At 42.4% G+C, this 22,380-nt stretch overlaps 6 protein-coding genes across 14 annotated transcripts in view; 2 read left to right on the top strand and 4 right to left on the bottom strand.

The window, feature by feature from the left end:
• The window catches only part of dytn (dystrotelin), a 26,544-nt gene extending 24,193 nt beyond the window's left edge, over window positions 1-2,351 (top strand). For all 3 annotated transcript variants that reach the window (XM_079336605.1, XM_079336603.1, XM_079336604.1), the window contains exons 12-15: window positions 701-753; window positions 837-978; window positions 1,380-1,803; window positions 1,921-2,351. In XM_079336605.1, the coding sequence (XP_079192731.1) occupies window positions 701-753; window positions 837-978; window positions 1,380-1,803; window positions 1,921-2,021 (720 nt within the window). In that variant the 3' untranslated portion in view covers window positions 2,022-2,351. The remainder of the gene's footprint in view (window positions 1-700; window positions 754-836; window positions 979-1,379; window positions 1,804-1,920) is intronic.
• zdbf2 (zinc finger, DBF-type containing 2) lies at window positions 2,045-7,190 on the bottom strand. 3 transcript variants are annotated; one of them, XM_079336600.1, is made up of 11 exons: window positions 6,779-7,190; window positions 6,524-6,616; window positions 6,399-6,439; window positions 6,286-6,316; window positions 5,662-5,758; window positions 5,416-5,564; window positions 4,291-4,906; window positions 4,064-4,189; window positions 3,626-3,987; window positions 3,392-3,536; window positions 2,045-3,303 (listed from the first exon to the last, which is right to left on the bottom strand). In XM_079336600.1, exons 3-11 carry the CDS (start codon window positions 6,418-6,420, stop codon window positions 2,509-2,511), a joined length of 2,343 nt encoding a protein of 780 aa, XP_079192726.1. In that variant the 5' UTR covers window positions 6,421-6,439; window positions 6,524-6,616; window positions 6,779-7,190; the 3' UTR covers window positions 2,045-2,508. The 3 variants fall into 3 exon arrangements, with proteins under 3 accessions (XP_079192726.1, XP_079192728.1, XP_079192727.1); XM_079336602.1 differs by having other exon boundaries at window positions 4,064-4,144; XM_079336601.1 differs by having other exon boundaries at window positions 6,524-6,569.
• A 136-nt stretch (window positions 7,191-7,326) lies between these two features.
• Window positions 7,327-9,360, bottom strand: eef1b2 (eukaryotic translation elongation factor 1 beta 2). The gene is made up of 7 exons (XM_079336594.1): window positions 9,221-9,360; window positions 8,523-8,645; window positions 8,315-8,447; window positions 8,171-8,237; window positions 7,853-7,978; window positions 7,507-7,574; window positions 7,327-7,434 (listed from the first exon to the last, which is right to left on the bottom strand). The coding sequence occupies exons 1-7, from the start codon at window positions 9,298-9,300 to the stop codon at window positions 7,348-7,350; spliced, it is 684 nt and encodes a 227-aa protein (XP_079192720.1). The 5' UTR covers window positions 9,301-9,360; the 3' UTR covers window positions 7,327-7,347.
• Window positions 9,361-9,386: 26 nt separating this feature from the next.
• Window positions 9,387-11,790, top strand: arl11 (ADP-ribosylation factor-like 11). Of its 5 annotated transcripts, none has more exons than XM_079336599.1 (6): window positions 9,387-9,474; window positions 9,870-9,994; window positions 10,318-10,383; window positions 10,499-10,614; window positions 11,159-11,336; window positions 11,446-11,790. In XM_079336599.1, exons 2-6 carry the CDS (start codon window positions 9,965-9,967, stop codon window positions 11,572-11,574), a joined length of 519 nt encoding a protein of 172 aa, XP_079192725.1. In that variant the 5' UTR covers window positions 9,387-9,474; window positions 9,870-9,964; the 3' UTR covers window positions 11,575-11,790. The 5 variants fall into 5 exon arrangements, with proteins under 5 accessions (XP_079192725.1, XP_079192723.1, XP_079192724.1 ...); XM_079336597.1 differs by having other exon boundaries at window positions 9,391-9,474; window positions 9,727-9,994; XM_079336598.1 differs by lacking the exon at window positions 9,387-9,474 and adding an exon at window positions 9,572-9,649.
• Window positions 11,791-11,878: 88 nt separating this feature from the next.
• Window positions 11,879-13,935, bottom strand: ebpl (EBP like). Its single transcript, XM_079336437.1, has 4 exons — window positions 13,246-13,935; window positions 13,030-13,099; window positions 12,205-12,343; window positions 11,879-12,130 (listed from the first exon to the last, which is right to left on the bottom strand). The coding sequence occupies exons 1-4, from the start codon at window positions 13,420-13,422 to the stop codon at window positions 11,884-11,886; spliced, it is 633 nt and encodes a 210-aa protein (XP_079192563.1). The 5' UTR covers window positions 13,423-13,935; the 3' UTR covers window positions 11,879-11,883.
• Window positions 13,936-14,791: 856 nt separating this feature from the next.
• cavin2b (caveolae associated protein 2b) lies at window positions 14,792-22,337 on the bottom strand. The gene is made up of 6 exons (XM_079336739.1): window positions 21,816-22,337; window positions 20,834-20,974; window positions 20,655-20,756; window positions 17,453-17,728; window positions 17,226-17,378; window positions 14,792-16,918 (listed from the first exon to the last, which is right to left on the bottom strand). Exons 1-6 carry the CDS (start codon window positions 22,074-22,076, stop codon window positions 16,532-16,534), a joined length of 1,320 nt encoding a protein of 439 aa, XP_079192865.1. The 5' UTR covers window positions 22,077-22,337; the 3' UTR covers window positions 14,792-16,531.
• Between the last annotated feature and the right edge of the window lie 43 nt (window positions 22,338-22,380).

Here is a 22,380-nt window from a genome sequence, read left to right as displayed (position 1 = left end):
TAATGGTGGTGGTGGTGATAATGGTGGTGGTGATGGTGGTGATGGTGGTGATAATGGTTATGGTGATAATGGTGATGATGATAATGGTGATAATGGTGGTGGTGGTGATAATGGTGGTGGTGGTGATGGTGATAATGGTGGTGGTGATGGTGATAATGGTGGTGGTGGTGATAATGGTGATGGTGATGGTGGTGATAATGGTGGTGGTGGTGATAATGGTGATAATGGTGGTGGTGGTGATAATGGTGGTGGTGGTGGTGGTGGTGATAATGGTGGTGGTGGTGATGGTGATAATGGTGGTGGTGATGGTGATAATGGTGGTGGTAATAATGGTGGTGGTGATGGTGATAATGGTGGTGATGATGGTGATAATGGTGGTGGTGATGGTGGTGATGGTGATAATGGTGGTGATGATGATAATGGTGATAATGGTGGTGGTGATGATAATGGTGATAATGGTGGTGGTGATAATGGTGGTGGTGATGGTGATAATGGTGGTGGTGATGGTGATAATGGTGGTGATGATGATAATGGTGGTGGTGGTGATGATAATGGTGATAATGGTGGTGGTGATGATAATGGTGATAATGGTGGTGGTGATAATGGTGGTGGTGGTGATGGTGGTGATAATGGTGGTGATGGTGGTGATAATGGTGGTGGTGATGGTGGTGATAATGGTGGTGATATTTTTGTCCATCAGAATGAGGCGTCTGCTTTAGTAAGTGAAGTTCAGAACCTGCAGAGGGACAAATGGTAAGAAGTCAGATTGAAGCATTCACAGAGTGTTCGACACACAGACATCGTTCTCATCACATCTTTCTTTGTTGTTTCTTCAGGTTGTTGGAGCAGCAGTTGCAGGCCTGGCAGCTCACTGTTCAATCAGACCAGAGCATCCTGGAGGACAGGTGCACTGAGATGGAGGTCAACATGGAAACAATGAGAGAACAAAACCTCAGACTGCAGGGGATGCTCACACTGGTACACACAATTTAACACAATAATACACTTACCCTAATTACTCAATTCAGTGACTAATTGCGGTAAAAAAAAAAAGCTGCTTTTACTTATTTTCTTCGGCTCTTAGTGCTTTTATTGGAGAGATAGGACAGTAGACAGAGATCAGGGAGAGAGAGAGAGGGGATCGACAGCCTCCATACAGTGGTACGTGCGTACTGCGCCGCCAGAGCGCCCCCCCCCTCCCCAAAACAAAAAAAAAAGCTGCTTTTCTTTTTAAATAAAGTAAGAAAGAAAATAAAGAACTTTCTGGTAGATGGAAGGTTAGGACATAAACAGGAAGTGGTTAGGGGTGCCAATGATGAATACATACACATTATATATACTGTATATGCTCAATGTAATGTAAGTGATCATCATCTCAGGCTTTGGACAAGATGGAGGCTCAGCAACATGCCAGCAACGCACCAAGCATCTTCATGAAGAGAAACACAGAAGAAGAAAAAGAGGAAGAAGAGGAGGAACAGGAATGGACACTTATGGTGGAGGACATGTGGCAGAAGGATGAACAATCAACTCAATCTCCTACAATCCACAGGGACCGACCTCCGTCACTTCAGCTCCACTGTGAAGAGGAAGGGGAGGAGTCTGAAGACGATCAGTTGCTTTGTCCCCAAATGTTAAAACAAGATGGAATAGAAGAGGTGGAGTCCCAGGAAGTGGACGCCGGTCTGTGTAGAAAAGAGGAGGATTGTGGGAGCTGTAGTACAGAGGACGAGCTGCTGCAGGATACTGTGGAGAGACTGAAGACTTTACTGCAGACAGACAGGAGTCGAGAGAGACGCACAGGTGAGTCAGCTCAGGCAGAATGCTGTGTATTGGTTACTATGGTTACCAGAGATGCTGTTTGATAGATATTTAAATATATCAATATTTTTTTCATTTATTCATTTTTCAATTGTCCAGGTGAGAGAAAGGGGGCGTGTCTTCTGGAGGCTGCAGACCAGGTGGGACACTCTATACACCACCTGGTGGACGCTGTGAGAACAAACAGTAATCAAAGTTGACCAGGTGACACGTTCACGTTATAAAAAAAATGTTTTATTGATATTTCAGTAACTTGCATTTAAAAAATCTTCAACTTTAACAATCTGAAAAAAAAAAAAAAAAAGATAATAACCCGGCCTTCTCACCTGGCTGACAGGTGTGCAACTCTATCGACATGATAAAATGATTGACTCAAATTCAAGTTGAATTTTCTATTTGTGTGCACACGATGTTTGTGTTTTAATGAGTGATAACTTTGAATTAATGTCCATGAAATATAAATATAAAAATAAACATGAAGTTTCTCTTCTCGTTTGCACAAACATTTTATTTAAATATTTCAGAGTTCAAAGTTCATAAAAAAGTCCAGCTGCCTCGTTTAGTAAAGAAAACCTTGTCAATAATTCATATTTATTAATTAGAGTTAGGGTTTGATTTGTATCAATTATAATAATCGATCATGTCTGGACAAAGACAGGAGAGTTTATAGAAGAACAGGTGTCCCCGCTACCTTCGATTCCTTTCTAAGCCCCGCCCCCTGCGACTCCTCCCCTGCCGAGCAGGCGGGGGCTGGTGGGGTCCAGCCCTTCGCAGACCTTCTCTTCGAGGTTGAAGAGGCGTGGCTCGAGTCCTATTTCTCCTTTTGGAATTATGGGGGTGTGTCCTGTCTCTCCTGACCGCCCTCCCCTGTTCTGACCTGTTGTAGGACGGAGGGGGCGGGGCTTGTGGGGTCCTGCCCCGCCTTCTTACTGTATCCTTAGTCTGTTCTGAGTCCTGACTGAGCGTGCTCAGGAGGGAAAGGGGCGTTTCTAGACCTGTGTTGAGGTCTGGACTCAGACTTCGGAACAGCTGACGAACACATGGCGGTGGCAGGGAAGAGGGGGAGGAGCCTCTGTTCCACAGGAAGCCTTTAGGAGGGTTTTTAAAGATCCTTTTACTGTTGGGGTCATAGAACCTGACAGGAAGTTGTTTGTACTTGACCCTTAACCCCTGCAGGTCAAGTGGGCGCCTCTTCTTCCTGCAGCGTTTGGAGGCGGTGTCTGGTGTAGCTGAGTCTGTAGGGGCGGGGCCTGAGGGCGAAGAAAGAAGGTAGACAACAGAGGTGCGAGCCTGCAGGGGAGTGATGATGTTGGAGTAGGCTGAAGGGAGGCAGCGCCACATCTGTGCCTCTGGAGTCCTCTCTGCTGCATCCTGATTGGCTGGGTACTCAGGCTTGCTGATGGGCGGGGCCTCCGAAACAAATTGACGAACAGCTGGGAACACCAATTTGACTGTCTGAGTGCCATGACTGACTTTGACTACCTGAGGGAACAAAGACAGGTGATGGTGACATTTTTCACACGTGACATTTGGTGACGTTTTTCCTTCATCAAAAAAGTTTTGTTCTCACCTGACACCTGGATGCCACTCTGAAGCTCCGCCTTCTTCTCCTCCTGTTGTCTACTGAGTCTCCTTCTTCAGGATCCAATAAAGGCTGGACATCAGTGTTTGGGACCTCAACACACGCCTTCTTTTTTAGGCGCCTTCTTCCATACCTGACAATGATGACATCATCAGAAAAGGTTCTGCTTGTTTTAAACATGTGAGGACAGGTGTGTACATACACCTGTCATATATGCGTTACCTGGCCAGGGACTCGCTGTCAAAGTAGCAGATGAATTTCTCTCCTCTGAACTGCCGAACCAGCTGCTCCACCTTGACCTCGTCCTCCTGTTCTACCTGCGCCCAGGTCTTTCCCCTGAAGGATTCTGGGATATGTTGCGGGGCTGGAAGGATCTCATCTATGGGCAAAGTCCAGAAGCCCTGGTCATGCCTGGCCACGCTCAATGCTTGCTGCTCATTGTGGAGGGCAGATTCAAGCTGGTATGCGTACACCTGGTCGAGTTGAACCCGAACATCCATCAGACGGCTCAGGTCCCGCCCCTCTGTCTGGCTCACCTGGACCGGTGTGTATGAGGGATGTGCGTAGCCGAGCGTTGGTACTTGCTGTGAACAGATTTCTGACTTAAACGAGGAATAGAAAAGAATACATCTGAAACACTAACCCTTCATTAACTCGTACCTGTAAAGGTGAGTCCCAGTCGTCACTCCGTGTTTCAGAGGATGCAGGAACGCTGAAGTGAAAGCTCTCTGTCTCCTCCCGCTGGCAGGAAGTGGAAATGACGTTGTAACAAATCATCTGGATCACCTGGTGTTCAAGACAGACCGCTTATTCTCATTTGTTTAGGATTCTCCTCACAATGTTTTTTAATGAACCACAGATGATAATAAACTACCAATCAGACGCACCTCCTCGATGGTCTCCTCCAGGGGGTCGCTGGTGTCTGACGAGAAGGCCTCCTCTTTGTGAGCCTCTCTCCTCTCTTTCTGCCAGCTCTGCCAGGGCCGGAGCCCTGAGGGCGGGCCAGGACCGGTGCCCAGGCCCAGACATAAGGAGGGCCTGGACTCTGAGGGGAGAGCGAGGACTGGGTAAAGAGAAGTTCCTGACTCAAGGGGGGGCGGGGAACCAGGGGCTGAAACCTTGCAAGGGGATAAGGAAGATGAGGAGTGACTGGTTTTCCTCCGGTTTGTTTTTCTGTGGGCCTTCCTGTGAACAGGGGGGGCGGTCTGTGTATTTGTTGAGGGTGATTTCCCTTTAAGGTTTGGGTAATCTTCCTGTTCTTGCGCTCTGATTGGTCCACACTGCCTCTCCTGACCTGCTTCCTTTGTGACTCCCCCATCTGGTTGGCTGTGGAAGGAGCTTTCTTCCTGCTGATTTGCTGATTTATATGAAGTGTTATCAGAGCTGGGCAGGTGATCCCGTGTTCCCAATGACCGACTTCCCTTTTCAGAGAAACAGAGTTCATCAAGCTCCTCCCTCGGCAACGGCGGCGTGGATACTGAGGGTAGGTCAGCATGAGACGGCCTGACGGAAACAGACAAATCACACACAGGACAGTTCAGGTGTGTTTTAGTTACCTGGAGTCGCTGTAACAGTTCAGGTGTGTTTTAGTTACCTGGAGTCGCTGTAACAGTTCAGGTGTGTTTTAGTTACCTGGAGTCACTGTAACAGTTCAGGTGTGTTTTAGTTACCTGGAGTCACTGTAACAGTTCAGGTGTGTTTTAGTTACCTGGAGTCGCTGTAACAGTTCAGGTGTGTTTTAGTTACCTGGAGTCACTGTAACAGTTCAGGTGTGTTTTAGTTACCTGGAGTCGCTGTAACAGTTCAGGTGTGTTTTAGTTACCTGGAGTCACTGTAACAGTTCAGGTGTGTTTTAGTTACCTGGAGTCGCTGTAACAGTTCAGGTGTGTTTTAGTTACCTGGAGTCACTGTAACAGTTCAGGTGTGTTTTAGTTACCTGGAGTCGTTGTAACAGTTCAGGTGTGTTTTAGTTACCTGGAGTCACTGTAACAGTTCAGGTGCGTTTTAGTTACCTGGGGTCGCTGTAACAGTTCGGGTGGTGCTGCAGGACGTCCTGCAGGAAGCGCTCCAGCAGGGTTAGCTTTGTTTTGCTAGCAGAGACGATGCTGGATCCTCGAGAAGAAGCCCTCACAGAATCCAGGTGTCTGAGACTAGACAGGTGCTAAAGGAGGAGAAATACGTTACTGACATGTCATTGATTCTGATTGGACAGCTCAGGTCACATGACTGCAGTACAGTTTCAAGTTGGTTGTTTGCACCTGGTCCAGGTTACTGTAGAGAAGTCTGCAGTATCCACAGTAACCCTGTCTGCTAGGCTGACACCTTGATGGACCTGGCTGAGGCTCCTCCCACAGCCTACAGAAACAAAATCAAACTGTGAAACTGGGGCCAAGAAAGGAAATTATTTGTGTTGAAGATACTCAAAAGGACAATTTATGGACTTTACAAACAGCTGTATCACTTTACAAACAGCTGTATCACTTTACAAACAGCTGTATCACTTTACAAACAGCTGTATCACTTTACAAACAGCTGTATAGCAGGTTGACCTGCTATAAACGGTAATTTCGCAGACGGACAAATAAGCCTCTAATTTAAAGTTTTGAGCCTTTAAAGATCCCATATTCTTTTTCTGGTTTTAGTTAGCAGTAGCTGCATGTGACGCTAATAGACCCCCATTGGCTCATTGCAGTAAGACCAAGCCTGTGCTGAATGACTGACCAATTACAACAGAGCTGAATGGCCGACCAATCAGATCAGACTAGACCCATGTGCATGGAGGGTTAGGTAAACAGTGATTATGAACAAACTTTAGTAGATATAAAATAGATATAAGAACCACAATCAGGGCAGAATGGGAGAATATTAAGAAACACACTCACCTGCCTGCAGACTCTAACTTCCTTTGATCCCCTTACACACACACACACACACACACACAGTTGTTAGTTCCTTGAAAGGTGACATTTAAGCTGTACATTGTTTGGGTGTTTACCTTTATCAGAGGAGTGAGACATCCTGTCTCTGACTGACGATCTGAAACACATTAAACAATTAAAATATTCACTGTACACTTTCAAACTGTGTACCTGTCAGTGTGCACCGGCACCGTTTACTCACCTGATGTGTAGTCAGCGACTCATCTGTCCAATCAGAAAGCTCCATGCTGTAACCAACGGTAACAAGTGGAGAGTTTCAGATGGTTCCATTAGCCTGAAGGGCAACAGGAGGTTTATGACGTTTGTAAATAGTTTTATGACATACTGAACCAATCTAACAGATAATACTTTTATTTACTGTAAACTTCCGCTCTCTCTGACTTCGACCAATGAGAGGACAGCCGATAGTGTCCTGTGATAGGCTGATATTAGTTACCTGTTTGAAGCTAACCAGCTGCAGCACCGTCTTGCTCAGGTTAGACCCGGGTAGCTCCGTGAAGTCCCGGTCGAACTGGACTCTTGGTAACCATGGAGACGCCGCGGACGATGACGTTGTCCACTGTTAGTGTTAGCGGCTAGCTGCTAACATGTTAGCATATGAAGCTAACAGAAACACTGACGCTTAATGACTGCTTCAGTTGAGTAAATCAATCAGTAAACAGTCAAGTGAAATACCTGGACAGCTGGATTATCTGCAGATGTTTGTTTACATTCTCTCGGATTAAAAAATCTTCCGTCGCGCGCAGCTCCGCCACGCTGTTTAGTTTCCGGTTACTCTTCTTCTACGGCCGAGATGCAGAACAATAATGCTGCCACCCATGAGCCAGAAGAGGTACTACACCCATGTCACTTTATTAATAGAGAAATACACCACCGACAGGCTTCACCTTTCACCCTTCATGTCAGCCTATCATAAACGTTCATCTTGTCCTCTGGTGACACCTGCTGGCTCTCGAGAATGAAACACAACAATTTGTGCAGGTATTTAATGTAACATTTATTGTTTCAGATTTTGTTGAAAGCGGCGACGTCCATCGACTGAACGAAGTCCTCAAAGGCTGTGATGTGCTCCTCCAAAATGTCTGTGCCCACCTGGAACCACAGGTCAATTAAAACACAGGTGAATGAAACACAAGTCCTGTTCACGGCTAAACTGTTCCTCACCTTATCGTCTTCGACCACACAGCTGATCTGCAGCTTCTTGATTCCGTAACCCACAGGGACCAGTTTAGCTGCAGAGGAAACAACCAGATTACTACTCGTGACCATTGTAACCAGATTACTACTCGTGACCATTGTAATCAGATTACTTTGTAGAGTTCAGATCTTAATGTCTCATCCCGTTTCAGTTGAAAGATGGTGATTTGAGATCATCACGACTCTGCAGATTATCTGACTGAGCCACCAAACTCATACTATAATCAGTCTGCACCTTCAATACACAGCACCCCTTCAGGTAGAGAGAGAGAGTGAGCGCGAGAGTGTGTGTGAGTGCGAGTGTGTGTCGTACATTGTCCCCACACCAGCCCGTCCATCTGAACGCTGCGCACACACTCCTCCAGCTTCGCCATGTCTGTCTCGTCATCCCACGGCTTTACGTCCAATAGGATTGAAGATTTGGCTATGAGTGCAGGCTCTGAGGGAGAGGGCAGAGTCAGTAACCATAATACGCAATCACTCATGATCGGTGGCACAAGACTCTTTCAGGTAAACTAAAAGGTGTCCATCAGGCAGTCAGCCGAAAGATGGTGATCGTTTAATCATCATTAAGAGTCGACCAATCAGGAGGCAGGATTATGTGGGTTTTTAGTCAAGTGTGTGGACGTACTCTTTGACTTCCGAGCAGCGTACTCCGCCAAACGCTCCTCCTTCAGTCTTGCTGCCTCTGCGTCCTCCTGCAAGAAAGCGAGAGACACTGGTGACGTCAGTGTGACACTGCAGTGACATCACAGCCGCACCACAGCGACCTCACCTCGTCGTCAGAGCCAAACAGGTCCATGTCGTCATCGTCGTCATCCTCCTTTGAGGCGGGAGCGGCGCCAGAGGTGGAGTCAGCCACACCTGCGGGGCCATACTGACCCAGTGGCTTCTTCACACCTGGAAGACTAACAGGCAGAGGCGGGATTTACTCCACTGAGCTCACACCTGTGTACCAACCTGCTGACATCGCCTCGGCTCACCTGCTCTTCTGGCTCTGGTAAGACTTGATGTGGTTGTACCAGCGCAGGGCGTGGCAGAGCTCTGCAGAGGGCGGGGCTGAAATGGCCTCGAAGACCGCCACATCTGCCTGAGAGGGGACGTACCTGAGGACAAAAACCAAAAGGCCTTTAAAATTAGGGCACGCCAATCCGAGACGGGACATATGGAGGTCTAAAGCAAACCTACAAAACAAAAGATTAATTATTAATGTGGCTGCACTCAGTTTAATATTTAACATGTAATCAGATTACTTTGTGCAGAGTTCAGATCTTAATGTTTCATCCCGTTTCAGTTGAAAGATGGTGATTTGAGATCATCACGATTCTGCAGAGAAACTAATTCAGGATTCATTAATTCACGTTTAATTAAGTCAGACTACATTTAGCCACATGGACAGAACTAGCATGTTAGCACCATGTGAATGGATTTGAAGCTATTACTGAGCTTCTTGACCACGAACTTGTATTAGAACAAACCTAAACGGACCCTAACAGCGTTGGGTGTTTGGTTTCACTAAAGACAGGTTGATTTGCGCAGTAATCACAGCGCTCTGAAAGTTTATTTTTCACCTTTCAACTCTGTTAGCCGTTAGCCACATTTAGCGCTACATGGAGCCAAGATGGCGGCGGCACCCGCAGCTGCTGGAGTTGAGACGTTAGTCCCCTCACTACCGACTCACCCCTCGATGTAGCTGCGCTCTGACATGAAGTCATTGAGTACTTTGAGGCCAGAGGCGGATTTCAAGTCACCGAAGCCCATGATGAAGAAGAACCGGGTACCCTAAAGCCCGACCAAGACCAAGACCAGAAAATCGCCTACTTGCGAGGAGGCTCAAGAAGGAGCGAGGAGGCGGGAAGAGTATTATTTATACCCGGAACAGACTCCTCCTCGCAGGAACTCCTCCTCCAGGGTCGCGAGGAGGAGGAGGAGAAGGTGAAGGAGGGGAATAGAAACACAAAGACAGATTTTAATAGAAACAACTCAAGATGGGGGGTTTAGACTTTTCCTCTCACTGCTCGTTTCATGATGAAAAAACTTTATTTAAATGTGAAGCGTTACCATGACGACTGTTTTTTTAATCCAGTGCGCAGGAAAGATAACAGAACAGGTAAATATGTAAATCATCAGACAACACAAAGTCTGTTTGAGTTTCATCTGAACACCTGTTTCTTCTTCTCTGTACAGGTACAGGTGTTTCTTCTTCTCTTTCTTTAGGCGTTTCTGCTTAAACAGGAATGTTGTCCAACCTGTCATACAGTCACTTGCTGTGATTGGACGCTGTTCTCCTATTGGCTAACAGTCTTAATGACCCTGAATTCACTTGTAAGATGTTAGACAGGTGAGTTTCAGTCAAGCACAGAACAAGAGTGACTGAAGGAGGATACAAGGAAATAAGTGACTTCAGGACGAGAGAAGAAGAGTGATGGGACAGGCTTACAGCTCCTCTCCTCAGGTACTCACCTGGCTGACAGGTATTCTCTATATGTCTGCCTATTAAGACTCTGATAAATAATGTATTTATATAAATCAGATACAAGGTGGTGCCAATTTATAATCATGATTCATCTCATGTTCAAATGTCATTATTTCACATTTAGCAACAACAATAGTTAGACTTTTATTTTGAAGGTTTGTCTTGTCTTAAGCTAAGAGTACTTTACTTGCTGTGTTGTTTTATTTCAAAATAAATTGAAGCCGTTTCGTAGATTAGGTTAGGAAATGAATTTAAGCACAGAAACAGAAAGTGTGTGTGTGTGTGCGTGTGTGTGTGTGCAGGTGATCCTGATGGGTTTGGACTCTGCTGGGAAGTCAACTCTGCTCGCTCGACTGCTAACAGGACAGGTAAGAAAAAACTTTTTTTTACTATATATATATATATATATATATATATATATATATATATTCAGGTGTGTCTCAGGTGTGCTTCAGGGATGATTGTGTTCTCTGTTCACTTCAGGTGATGGAAACATCTCCAACCATTGGATTCAACGTTGGAACTTTGGACCTGGACAAGAAGACATCTTTGACAGTGTGGGACGTCGGAGGACAGAAGAGCATGAGACCAAACTGGAGGCAAACACGCACACACACACACACACACACACACACACACACACACACACACCCACTGTGCGTGTCCTAACTCTAACTTAAGCCAATCAGAGGGACTTCTGTCCTCTACTGGTCGGGGACAAACCCCGAGCATTACCAACGCTGATGTTCACTCCACATCGACCTGAACCACAGACTCGCTCTGACAAGCTCCGCCCCCAACAAGTGTGTTTATTTAAGAAGGCTGCTTCAGAGGGTAAACTAGGAGAAGCTTTTTGAATTGAATTGAAGAGCGTGACATGTTTGGAGCTCAGAGAAACCAAACCTGTGTTCTTACTGGGGGAGGATTTGTGTATTAGTGACATTAATCATGCGTTATTAACTTTATTAGGGATTTCTTTAAAAATTAAAGACACTTTAAGGGGCGAGTCTTCTTTTTCTTCTCCCACTGTCACATGTCCATTAGGGGCAGCTGTGTGGATATGACACGTTTTTACATATCTGCCTCTTTCAATGTTTAATATAATCACAGTCTCTGCATCCTCTTGTTGTTGTTGTTGTTCAGGCACTTCCTGGACAACTGTAAGGCTGTGGTGTTCGTGGTGGACAGCAGTGATCGTTCTCGGATGCCCGAGGCTCAGAAGGCGTTGAAGAAGGTTCTGTGTGAGGAGAAGTTACGAGGGATTCCTCTGATGGTTCTGGCCAACAAGAAGGATCTTCCCGACTCCATGACCATACGAGAGGTACCACAAAAACCCTACATCTTAAAAGGGCTCAAAAATATCATGAGGTTTGGAAAGAAGGATAGTTGTCTGCTGGAAATCAAACATTGAAGACCCCCCCCCCCCACAGATTTCCAACCAGCTGGACCTTCACACTCACAGCGAGCGGCTGTGGGAGGTTCAGGCCTGCAGTGCCTTGAAAGGACTTGGCCTCCAGCAGGCCTTCATCTCTGTGCATAAGCTGATCAAGAAGAGCTGAGAGGAGGAGAAATAGCAAAAGGAGTAGAAGGACGGGATAGGAGGAGGAGGAGTAGAGGAAGGAGGAGACAACAGCCGATATTTTTACTGAAATAAATTTGATATAAATAAATGTTTTTCTTTTAACGTTTCGGTATATTTCCAATAATTATTCATTTATAAAAACAAGCAATCAAAGTTCCCAATAACCATCTGTGTGACTAATAAAAGAGTTTATTCATTATTGAGAATTTGGATCAATCTAAAGTTATAAATCATTTATATATACAGTATATCGAGTTGAGTCTGGGTTCCTCCATCTTCATCCTCTCTACATCTTCTTTCTGTTAACATCGTCGTCCATTCGGAGCACATGCAGACTCTTGAGAGAAAACCATGACTGGATCAGCAACAGGACCGGGACCAGAACCCAGAGCCCATTAAAGAAGACCAGGTAGACCCACAGGTGCAGCCAGCTGGACGTGTTCAAACTGGGACTGCCCACAAGCCACTCAGGAGCAAAAGTCATCCAGCCGCCATAAATCTCACACACGCTCAGAGTGATCTGCAGGAAGTGTCTGAATAAACACAGTGAAACTATTTCAATATACTGTAACTGTACAGGTGATGTGTGGCTGTGTTGGATAATTACCTGTAGTATTTCTCCTGTATTACTGCGTGTATCAGCAGCACACCAATCAGAGAGTCGAGGACAACGGTCAGAAGTTCGATGGAGACGATTGTTGGATCAGAAATCATCCATCGACTATCTGCTTTGCTGTACTCTCTCCCTGAACACAGACAGGTACAAACAGACAGGTACAGACAGACATACAGACAGGTACAGACATACAGACAGGTACAGACAGACATACAGACAGGTACAGACCGACAGACAGGTACAGACAGACAAGTACAGACAGACAGGTACAGACAGACAAGTACAGACAGACAGGTACAGACAGACAAGTACAGACAGACAGACAAGTACAGACAGACAGGTACATACAGACAGTTACATACAGGTACAGACAGACAGGTACAGACAGGCAGGTACAGACAGACAGACATACAGACAGGTACAGACAGACAGGTACAGACAGACATACAGACAGGTACAGACAGACATACAGGTACAGACATACAGGTACAGACAGACAGGTACAGACAGACATACAGACAGGTACAGACAGACATACAGACAGGTACAGACAGACATACAGGTACAGACATACAGGTACAGACAGACAGGTACAGACAGACATACAGACAGGTACAGACAGACATACAGACAGACATACAGGTACAGACATACAGACAGGTACAGACAGACATACAGGTACAGACATACAGACAGGTACAGACAGACATACAGACAGGTACAGACAGACATACAGACAGGTACAGACAGACAGGTAAGAACATTTTGTATTTTTGTAAAATTTCTGCTGTCAAAGTTTCAGGTAAACAAACTCACAGAGTTCAGCCAGCGGACTTTCAGACGTCTCCACTGTCCCAACCAGAGACATGTAAACAAAGGGTCCCTCCTTCATAAACAAATAACCAGAGACATGTAAACAAAGAGCTCCACATATTTCAGTAAACAAAGAAACACAGAGAATATAAATAAAATTATAGACAATTTAAAAGATATATTTGAAACTTTAGATATGTGAAAGCTGATTGGTCGTACCAGTGTCAGGTGGACAATGACATCATAGAAAAGCCAGAGCAGGATCCACCTATCCACTGAAGAGCTTCGCTGACCAAACCTGGACATTAATATTACAGCTGCTAGCATTTGGATGCTACATGCTAACAGAGACAGTACAGATACTTGAGAGATGCCAGGAGGTGTCACTGAGTCCATTCTCTGTCAGTGAAGAAGAAGAAGAAAAGTAATAGAAGGGGCTGAAGGACTAGAAGAAGACAAAGTAATTTGGTCACTGTGGAAAGTATTTTTTTTTTTCCAGTTATCTGCTGGATGAAGAAACAGGAGCAGAAATGTGGGCCGACTCTAATGACTCCGCCCTCTACCTTTATTTATTGGTTGTGTTGATTCTGAGCCACACCCCTTTACTACCATTTGCCAGCTGAGGCGAACACCCCAATCTCTGACCCCACCCCCAACAGAGACAGCAGAGTGTACCAAACTCCCCTTTGAAAAAAAACATGTTAAAAACAGATCATAAACAAGATCCTTTTTTTAAACATATTCTTTCTCTATAGCACCTAAAGAGTCAAAATCACAAAAACTGTGAATGATTTGAAGCAGCTGAAACCCAAAAGGACAAGAGAGTTAGTGTCAGAGATCAACCAGCAGGAGGCAGCATACGCCACACTTTGGGTGCATTCAGATTCCTCCTTCCTCTCTCTTTTCACCTCATCCCCCCTGGAAACGTGATAACCTGAAGGAAAGGTGAAATCATAATCCCTCACCCATCAGCTTGACGTTCAGAGTTCACCTCTGGGTTTAAGGTCAAAGATCGTCACTGCTAACTTCCATGATCTGTGTCCTTTTTCTTTTTTTATGAACAAAGTTTTAGATCTGAATCAACATGAAATAAGAGCAAAGCATCAAAATATGAAACAAAAAGACAGAAGATCAATGCAACCCATTACAAGTCAAATCAATGTATAAACCAAATGCAGATTGTCTTTACACTTTTCCCCCCCTAACACATAGATAGTTTTTGTGAACTATCAGATGAGCGAGGTATGCTGCAAGGCATTGTGGGTCAGCATTATCTCGTCTCCTTTGGTAAAGGATGCTCCAGTGTTTCCTCAAGGAGGTTATAAAGGAAGCATTGACCCACCTTTCCCTAACTTTTAGAGAATTCAAACGGCTCTTATCATGGCCGCCACTTTGACGCTTCAGGGTCATTTCCAACCTTCCTGAGAGAAGAAGACGATTCGAATGTATCTCAAGGCAAGACATTGATTTGATAAGAACCCAAACCCACATGAACATGGATCCTGAAACTGTCTGAAGACAGTTTAACAGTTCCTTTATTCTGCAAAACCACTTGGACAGGTGTATGTCAAGCACTTCTAAGTTCAGAGACATCTTCTGCTAATGACTTTAAATTTTCCTGAAGGCTGCAGCCATTTTGTTTTCAGCTCCACACAAACAAAAAACAGCAAATACAGTCTAAAGGTGGGCTAAACCGTCACATCGAGGAACACAACCCCTAACCCAGACAAAATGTGCGGTTCAATAAATAGTCAAAAACCAAATGTGGTAAAAAGAGACTTTATTATGTTGTGTTCATGTGATTCAGACACACACCTGTTAGGTGATTGACAGGTAAAAAGCATCATACAGGAAATATTCTTTGGCACCACAAAGTGTTTAAAATTACAAAATTTAAGAGCGAAAGTGAACGAAAAAAACATGAAGCTTGTTTATATTCAACAGCATACACCATCATTTAAACTCTGTATATACCATCATTTAAACTCTGTATATACCATCATTTAAACTCTGTATATACCATCATTTAAACTCTGTATATACCATCATTTAAACTCTGTATATACCATCATTTAAACTCTGTATATACCATCATTTAAACTGTGTATATACCATCATTTAAACTGTGTATATACCATCATTTAAACTGTGTATATACCATCATTTAAACTGTGTATATACCATCATTTAAACTCTGTATATACCATCATTTAAACTCTGTATATACCATCATTTAAACTGTGTATATACCATCATTTAAACTGTGTATATACCATCATTTAAACTGTGTATATACCATCATTTAAACTGTGTATATACCATCATTTAATCTGTGTATACACAACTGTTTACATACCATGTGTTAGTCTGTGTACACCATGACCATGTTTATACCATGGATCTCTGTTATGTTTTAGTGTTATTAATGAGCAGTGAAACAATAGCAGGTTGGTTAAAAGATACAAACAGTCTGCAGATCAGTGAAAATCTAAATGTTCAGACAGCAGACAAAACTGTCAACATAACATCATTTTAGTGACAGGATATTGTTCAAGGAACTTTCGAAAAATACTGAGGAACGTTTAAAAAAGTTAAGAGAACCGTATAGGAGCGCTCAAGTGGAATGTTGGAGGAACATTTGGGGAATATCACTGGAACTTTAAGGAATGCTACAAATACCTTGGTTGGACCCTCAGGAGACCCACCAGAGAGGGAACGCTAAAACAGAACCTTGAGTCAGTGAGACCTTTAGTTGGGCAGGAGGTTAGCATAGCTGGTTGAATCTTAGTGGAAGGTAAAAGGAACTTTAAAGGAACCCTGTATTGCATAACGTTAGGTAACCATAGTTAGACCTTAAAAGGCGCTCTTAAGGAACCTTTCAGGAACTCTGTTGGAGAATGTTTGAGAAACAGCAATAGATGGTCAAAGGAACCTTCAAATGAACATTTGAGGAACCTTTTGTGTTTAGCACCATGTTAGTAAGTTATTTGTGGGTACAATGATTGACAGGTTCAGATGGTCAGTTAGGTTTCTTGTTTCCTGTTTACATGTCGGTTATTAACTAGCAGATTATTAGTTGTCGTGTTTATATTAGTCAGATGTTTTCACGAGATAAAAGTATACAACAATATTAATAGAAAAAACGTCCACTAAAATGCTCATATCTCCATAGTGTTGTTAGTCTTTTCAAGATTTTGTATCAGTGTATCATTGAATGCTAACGTTCTCCAACTTCATAAAAAACCCATGATCTAAAATCAGGCGTTTGTGTTGGTTCTGTAGGAGTTTAAACTTTGTACATATGTGGTTTTCAGAGTGACGTGTTAATCAGACAAGAACATTTGATATATTTGTGAAGGATTATCAATATAATCATCAATAACAAAACAGCCACTGACTTTAAAAGAGCAGTTCAACATGAACACATCTGATGTCTCTCAGACAAATCAGCAACAGTTGAAATGTTCTTTTATCTGTTTTGTTCCTAATGAAGATTTGTGAGTGTTTAGGATTCATCCTCTCTCTCATCCTTTGCTCCTTCCTTCTCTTCTTCTTTCTCCTCCTCCTGAGGCAGGGTGGAGGACAGAGCATACTCCTGACTGACTTCCTCCGAAACCACCAACAGTTCTGCCTCCACACTGGTCACCTCCTCACCTCCCTCCTCCTGTTTCTCCTCCTGCTCGACAGGAGCCAGCTGGGCATGGACCTCAGTGAAGGGGACTTCCTGGTCGGTGCTGCCCAGTGGGGAGAGCTGGATGTCAGCCTCAGTGAGGACAATCTCCCCGGTCTGGATGGAGATATCGGGGGTCTGGATGGAGGTGTCTTGGATCTGGATGGAGTCGGGGGTCTGGATGGAGGTGTCAGGGGGCAGAGAGTCAGAGCTGCTGCGAGGCTGCAAACATGGACAGTTAAAAGTCAGAAGAAGTGGAAAATGCATAAACTGTGGCACAATGAGGGATCTCAACTGAACACAATCTTACATCGTGAAATTATTATGTGGTAAGTAAGGAAAACTATAGAGTAACATCATTAGAAGCTGTAGGAAATGTGGAATTTAGAGAAAGTGAAGGGAATCATGTTGAAAACCAAAACACATGTTAAAGTAAACTTTGTGGAACCTTGAAAATATATTTTTCCTTTAAGGACCTGAGAACATGTGATCACATTCACAATGACAGAATAATAACAGTAGGCAGTACCTTCCTGATGCTGAAGGTCAAAGGAGAAACCTTCAGGCTAGAGGTTTTCTGTTTGATCTTTTCTCGCTGCTCCTGGGAAACAATCTTTGTTCCGATCTTTGTCATCTTCTTTTCGATGTTCTGCCTAGAAAAAGCCTTCTTCAGACTGTCCACCTGCAGAGAGTGAGAGAGTTCAACATGTCTGTCTGAGAACTTGTCTGTCTGAACACATGTATGTGCTTTTTTACCTTCTTCAGACTCGAGCGTTTCAGTTTCTCGGCTCTGGATTTCTCCATGTTCTCCAGATCATGAGGCCACAACTCCTCTTCCTCCTCCTCCTCGAGCTCTGCCTCCAGTCCAACATCCTCATCTGATGATAGGTCGATGGTTTGGAGCCCGCTCTCCAGGGAACGGTTTCCATCAACAACACTTGAATCCAATTCAATGCCTTCTTCTATAGTTTCATCCCGGGGGAATGGAGGAGGATCCTTGACGAAAACAGTGGAGGGGATCTCGTTTTCCTCCTGAAGAAGATAAGAACATCCCAGTGATGTGGTACACATTACAGTTTCTGCACTAGAGTAAAGTTACTGTAGTTTAAACTGATACTGTACTTTGTATGATACACTTGCTGTAGTTTATATAGTTCAGACAGTACAGTTACTGTAGTTTATATAGTTTACAAAGTACAGTTACTGTAGTTTACAAAGTACAGTTACTGTGGTTTATATAGTTTACAAAGTACAGTTACTGTAGTTTATATAGTTTACAAAGTACAGTTACTGTAGTTTATATAGTTTACAAAGTACAGTTACTGTGGTTTATATAGTTTAGATAGTACAGTGACTGTGGTTTATATAGTTTACAAAGTACACTTACTGTTGTTTATGTAGTTTACAAGGTACAGTTACTGTGGTTTATATAGTTTACAAAGTACAGTTACTGTAGTTTATATAATTTACAAAGTACAGTTACTGTAGTTTATATAGTTTACAAAGTACAGTTACTGTAGTTTATATAGTTTACAAAGTACAGTTACTGTGGTTTATATAGTTTAGATAGTACAGTGACTGTGGTTTATATAGTTTACAAAGTACACTTACTGTTGTTTATGTAGTTTACAAGGTACAGTTACTGTGGTTTATATAGTTTACAAAGTACAGTTACTGTAGTTTATATAGTTTACAAAGTACAGTTACTGTAGTTTATATAGTTTACAAAGTACAGTTACTGTGGTTTATATAGTTAACAAAGTACAGTTACTATAGTTTATATAGTACAGTTACTGTAGTTTATATAGTTTACAAAGTACAGTTACTATAGTTTATGTAGTTTACAAAGTACAGTTACTGTAGTTTATATAGTTTACAAAGCACAGTTACTGTAGTTTATATAGTTTACAAAGTACACTTACTGTTGTTTATGTAGTTTACAAAGTACAGTTACTGTGGTTTATATAGTTTACAAAGTACAGTTACTGTAGTTTATATAGTTTACAAAGTACAGTTACTGTAGTTTATATAGTTTACAAAGTACAGTTACTGTGGTTTATATAGTTAACAAAGTACAGTTACTATAGTTTATATAGTACAGTTACTGTAGTTTATATAGTTTACAAAGTACAGTTACTATAGTTTATGTAGTTTACAAAGTACAGTTACTGTAGTTTATATAGTTTACAAAGTACAGTTACTGTGGTTTATATAGTTTACAAAGTACAGTTACTGTGGTTTATATAGTTTACAAAGTACAGTTACTGTAGTTTATATAGTTTACAAAGTACAGTTACTATAGTTTAGGTAGTTTACAAAGTACAGTTACTGTCGTTTACAAAGTACAGTTACTATAGTTTAGGTAGTTTACAAAGTACAGTTACTGTCGTTTAGAAAGTACAGTTACTGTGGTTTATATAGTTTACAAAGTACAGTTACTGTGGTTTATATAGTTTACAAAGTACAGTTACTGTAGTTTATATAGTTTACAAAGTACAGTTACTATAGTTTATATAGTTTACAAAGTACAGTTACTGTCGTTTACAAAGTACAGTTACTATAGTTTAGGTAGTTTACAAAGTACAGTTACTGTCGTTTACAAAGTACAGTTACTGTAGTTTATATAGTTTACAAAGTACAGTTACTATAGTTTAGGTAGTTTACAAAGTACAGTTACTGTCGTTTACAAAGTACAGTTACTATAGTTTAGGTAGTTTACAAAGTACAGTTACTGTCGTTTACAAAGTACAGTTACTGTGGTTTATATAGTTTACAAAGTACAGTTACTGTAGTTTATATAGTTTACAAAGTACAGTTACTATAGTTTAGGTAGTTTACAAAGTACAGTTACTGTCGTTTACAAAGTACAGTTACTATAGTTGAGGTAGTTTACAAAGTACAGTTACTGTAGTTTATATAGTTTACAAAGTACAGTTACTGTGGTTTATATAGTTTACAAAGTACAGTTACTGTGGTTTATATAGTTTACAAAGTACAGTTACTGTAGTTTATATAGTTTACAAAGTACAGTTACTATAGTTTAGGTAGTTTACAAAGTACAGTTACTGTCGTTTACAAAGTACAGTTACTATAGTTTAGGTAGTTTACAAAGTACAGTTACTGTCGTTTAGAAAGTACAGTTACTGTGGTTTATATAGTTTACAAAGTACAGTTACTGTGGTTTATATAGTTTACAAAGTACAGTTACTGTAGTTTATATAGTTTACAAAGTACAGTTACTATAGTTTATATAGTTTACAAAGTACAGTTACTGTCGTTTACAAAGTACAGTTACTATAGTTTAGGTAGTTTACAAAGTACAGTTACTGTCGTTTACAAAGTACAGTTACTGTAGTTTATATAGTTTACAAAGTACAGTTACTATAGTTTAGGTAGTTTACAAAGTACAGTTACTGTCGTTTACAAAGTACAGTTACTATAGTTTAGGTAGTTTACAAAGTACAGTTACTGTCGTTTACAAAGTACAGTTACTGTGGTTTATATAGTTTACAAAGTACAGTTACTGTAGTTTATATAGTTTACAAAGTACAGTTACTATAGTTTAGGTAGTTTACAAAGTACAGTTACTGTCGTTTACAAAGTACAGTTACTATAGTTGAGGTAGTTTACAAAGTACAGTTACTGTAGTTTATATAGTTTACAAAGTACAGTTACTGTCATTTACAAAGTACAGTTACTATAGTTTAGGTAGTTTACAAAGTACAGTTACTGTAGTTTACAAAGTACAGTTACTGTCGTTTACAAAGTACAGTTACTATAGTTTAGGTAGTTTACAAAGTACAGTTACTGTCATTTACAAAGTACAGTTACTGTGGTTTATATAGTTTACAAAGTACAGATACTGTGGTTTTAGTGGTTAGTGGTTTTGTGTTGTGTTAAAAAGTCACCTATATCTGAAATTCCCAGAACTTAATCGTTTAGTTGTTAATTTGCGTACCTGGAAGATAAGGACTTTGAAGTTGTTTCGATTGATCAGGTGGGCGTGATTTGCCTCAAGCTTCTTCACCTGAACACCCTGACGCTCCATCTTATCCCGAACCTGCAGACAAGAACCCAGGTGTGATTGATTTCAGTCTTCTTGACAGGTGTGCTTGATTTCAGGTGTGAGCTGAATACCTCCTTCATGGTGACTGACAGTTTGCGACTCTTGTCCAGAAGTTTGCTGACAGTGTTCGACGTGTGACTATGACTCTTTGATAGTTTGGTCATATCCGCCTGGATCCCTCTGACCACGCCCTCCATCTCCACCTGATGCACCTAAACACAACAACCAATGACATATCAGCCTTTATCCCTCTGACCACGCCCTCCATCTCCACCTGATGCACCTAAACACAACAACCAATGACATATCAGCCTTTATCCCTCTGACCACGCCCTCCATCTCTACCTGATTATCTTTGGGGTAAGGATGTGACAGTCTGGATGTGGTCTGATGGAAGACTTGTTTTCGTGTTTCATTCAGCACTAGAAAAGAAAGATCTAACTCTTTTAAAATGTTAAAAGGTTTTTAATGTTTTGTTGTAACCAACACTGACACCCCCGCCCTTTCCACCTCACCACCCCTGACCCTATTTCAGCTGAAGCTTCTGAATGTGTTAAACATTTCAGGAATGTTCTCTCACAGCTGAGTCAAACATCTGTGAAGCAGCTTCACGTAAGAGTTACAACACAGACTCAGGGAGGCTGCAGAGAGAAGAAGAAAGCCACAGACTCAGGGAGGCTACAGAGAGAAGAAGAAAGCCACAGACTCAGGGAGGCTGCAGAGAGAAGAAGAAAGCCACAGACGCAGGGAGGCTACAGAGAGAAGAAGAAAGCCACAGACTCAGGGAGGCTGCAGAGAGAAGAAGAACCCCACAGACGCAGGGAGGCTGCAGAAAGAAGAAGAGTTTGTAAAATATAAAACTGACATATAGAGAAAGACAAATAAGAAGCTGACCCTGAAACAGAAACAAAATGTCTGTGTATGAGCAGCTATAGCTAACCCTAAACCTCCCCGTTTAGAAGTGAGGTTTCAACCCTTTTCTAAAAATGGAAGCACAACGACGACAGACATGTCTGCACTGGTTCTTTCTGGCTTTTGGTTTAATGGCCTTACCTCCATCTTGTTCTGGTTCTCCTGCACGGCATCCAGCATGTTGACAAGTTTGTCCAGCAGGGTGAGGACGGTGATGGCGTTGACGGGACCCTGACTCATCGTCTCTGGGTCAAATCCTGCCAAGAGGGACGAGGGTGAGGCCTGGTCTTGGTCCTGGTTTTGTTCCTGGTCCTGGTCCTGGTCCTGGCCCTGGGGGGGGACAAGCAGGTCTTGGCTCTGGTGGGTCTCAGTGGTCACCATGACGACTCTGTCCTCAAACATTGACTTCAAGTCCAACCAAAAATACAAAAACAGAAACTTTCTTGCTCCTGAAAAACTGGAAGCCTTGCCTCGCCCTCCCTGTGTGTGTGTGTGTGTGTGTGTGTGTGTGTGTATGTGTGTTTAGCTCCTGCACTCTGATTGGTTACTAAGTGAAAAACTTTCCATGTAACTTCCGGACTGGAAAACTTCTACACAGTTAACTCCTTCACTGCTGACAAGCAGAAGGCTTCACTGTGAAAAACTTGAAGTTACTTATTAATTCCTGCCTGAAAACAACAACAACAAAAACGTGTAAATAAATCAT

The sequence above is a fragment of the Symphodus melops genome (genome assembly GCF_947650265.1).
Source record: "Symphodus melops genome assembly, chromosome: 23".
Classification (NCBI taxonomy): domain Eukaryota; kingdom Metazoa; phylum Chordata; class Actinopteri; order Labriformes; family Labridae; genus Symphodus; species Symphodus melops.
Note: the sequence above shows the minus strand (reverse complement) of the source record. Positions and strands in the feature narration are given on the sequence as shown.

Coding starts and splice junctions, on each gene's coding strand:
- zdbf2 (XM_079336600.1), bottom strand. CDS start 6,420: ATGTCTCACTCCTCTGATAAAG. Junction 4,907..5,415: donor AACTGTTACAGCGACCCCAG/GTAACTAAAACG, acceptor TGTTTCCGTCAG/GCCGTCTCATGCTGACCTAC. Junction 3,537..3,625: donor GACAGCGAGTCCCTGGCCAG/GTAACGCATATA, acceptor CATCATTGTCAG/GTATGGAAGAAGGCGCCTAA.
- eef1b2 (XM_079336594.1), bottom strand. CDS start 9,300: ATGGGCTTCGGTGACTTGAAATCCGCCTCTGGCCTCAAAGTACTCAAT. Junction 8,238..8,314: donor TGTTTGGCTCTGACGACGAG/GTGAGGTCGCTG, acceptor GCTTTCTTGCAG/GAGGACGCAGAGGCAGCAAG. Junction 7,979..8,170: donor CGCTGCTCGGAAGTCAAAGA/GTACGTCCACAC, acceptor CCTCTCCCTCAG/AGCCTGCACTCATAGCCAAA.
- arl11 (XM_079336599.1), top strand. CDS start 9,965: ATGGGACAGGCTTACAGCTCCTCTCCTCAG. Junction 9,995..10,317: donor CTTACAGCTCCTCTCCTCAG/GTACTCACCTGG, acceptor GTGTGTGTGCAG/GTGATCCTGATGGGTTTGGA. Junction 10,384..10,498: donor CTCGACTGCTAACAGGACAG/GTAAGAAAAAAC, acceptor TGTTCACTTCAG/GTGATGGAAACATCTCCAAC.
- ebpl (XM_079336437.1), bottom strand. CDS start 13,422: ATGGACTCAGTGACACCTCCTGGCATCTCTCAAGTATCTGTACTGTCT. Junction 13,100..13,245: donor TCATTGTCCACCTGACACTG/GTACGACCAATC, acceptor TTGTTTATGAAG/GAGGGACCCTTTGTTTACAT. Junction 12,131..12,204: donor ATACAGGAGAAATACTACAG/GTAATTATCCAA, acceptor GTGTTTATTCAG/ACACTTCCTGCAGATCACTC.
- cavin2b (XM_079336739.1), bottom strand. CDS start 22,076: ATGTTTGAGGACAGAGTCGTCATGGTGACCACTGAGACCCACCAGAGC. Junction 20,757..20,833: donor TGTCAGTCACCATGAAGGAG/GTATTCAGCTCA, acceptor TCTTGTCTGCAG/GTTCGGGATAAGATGGAGCG. Junction 16,919..17,225: donor TGACCTTCAGCATCAGGAAG/GTACTGCCTACT, acceptor CCATGTTTGCAG/CCTCGCAGCAGCTCTGACTC.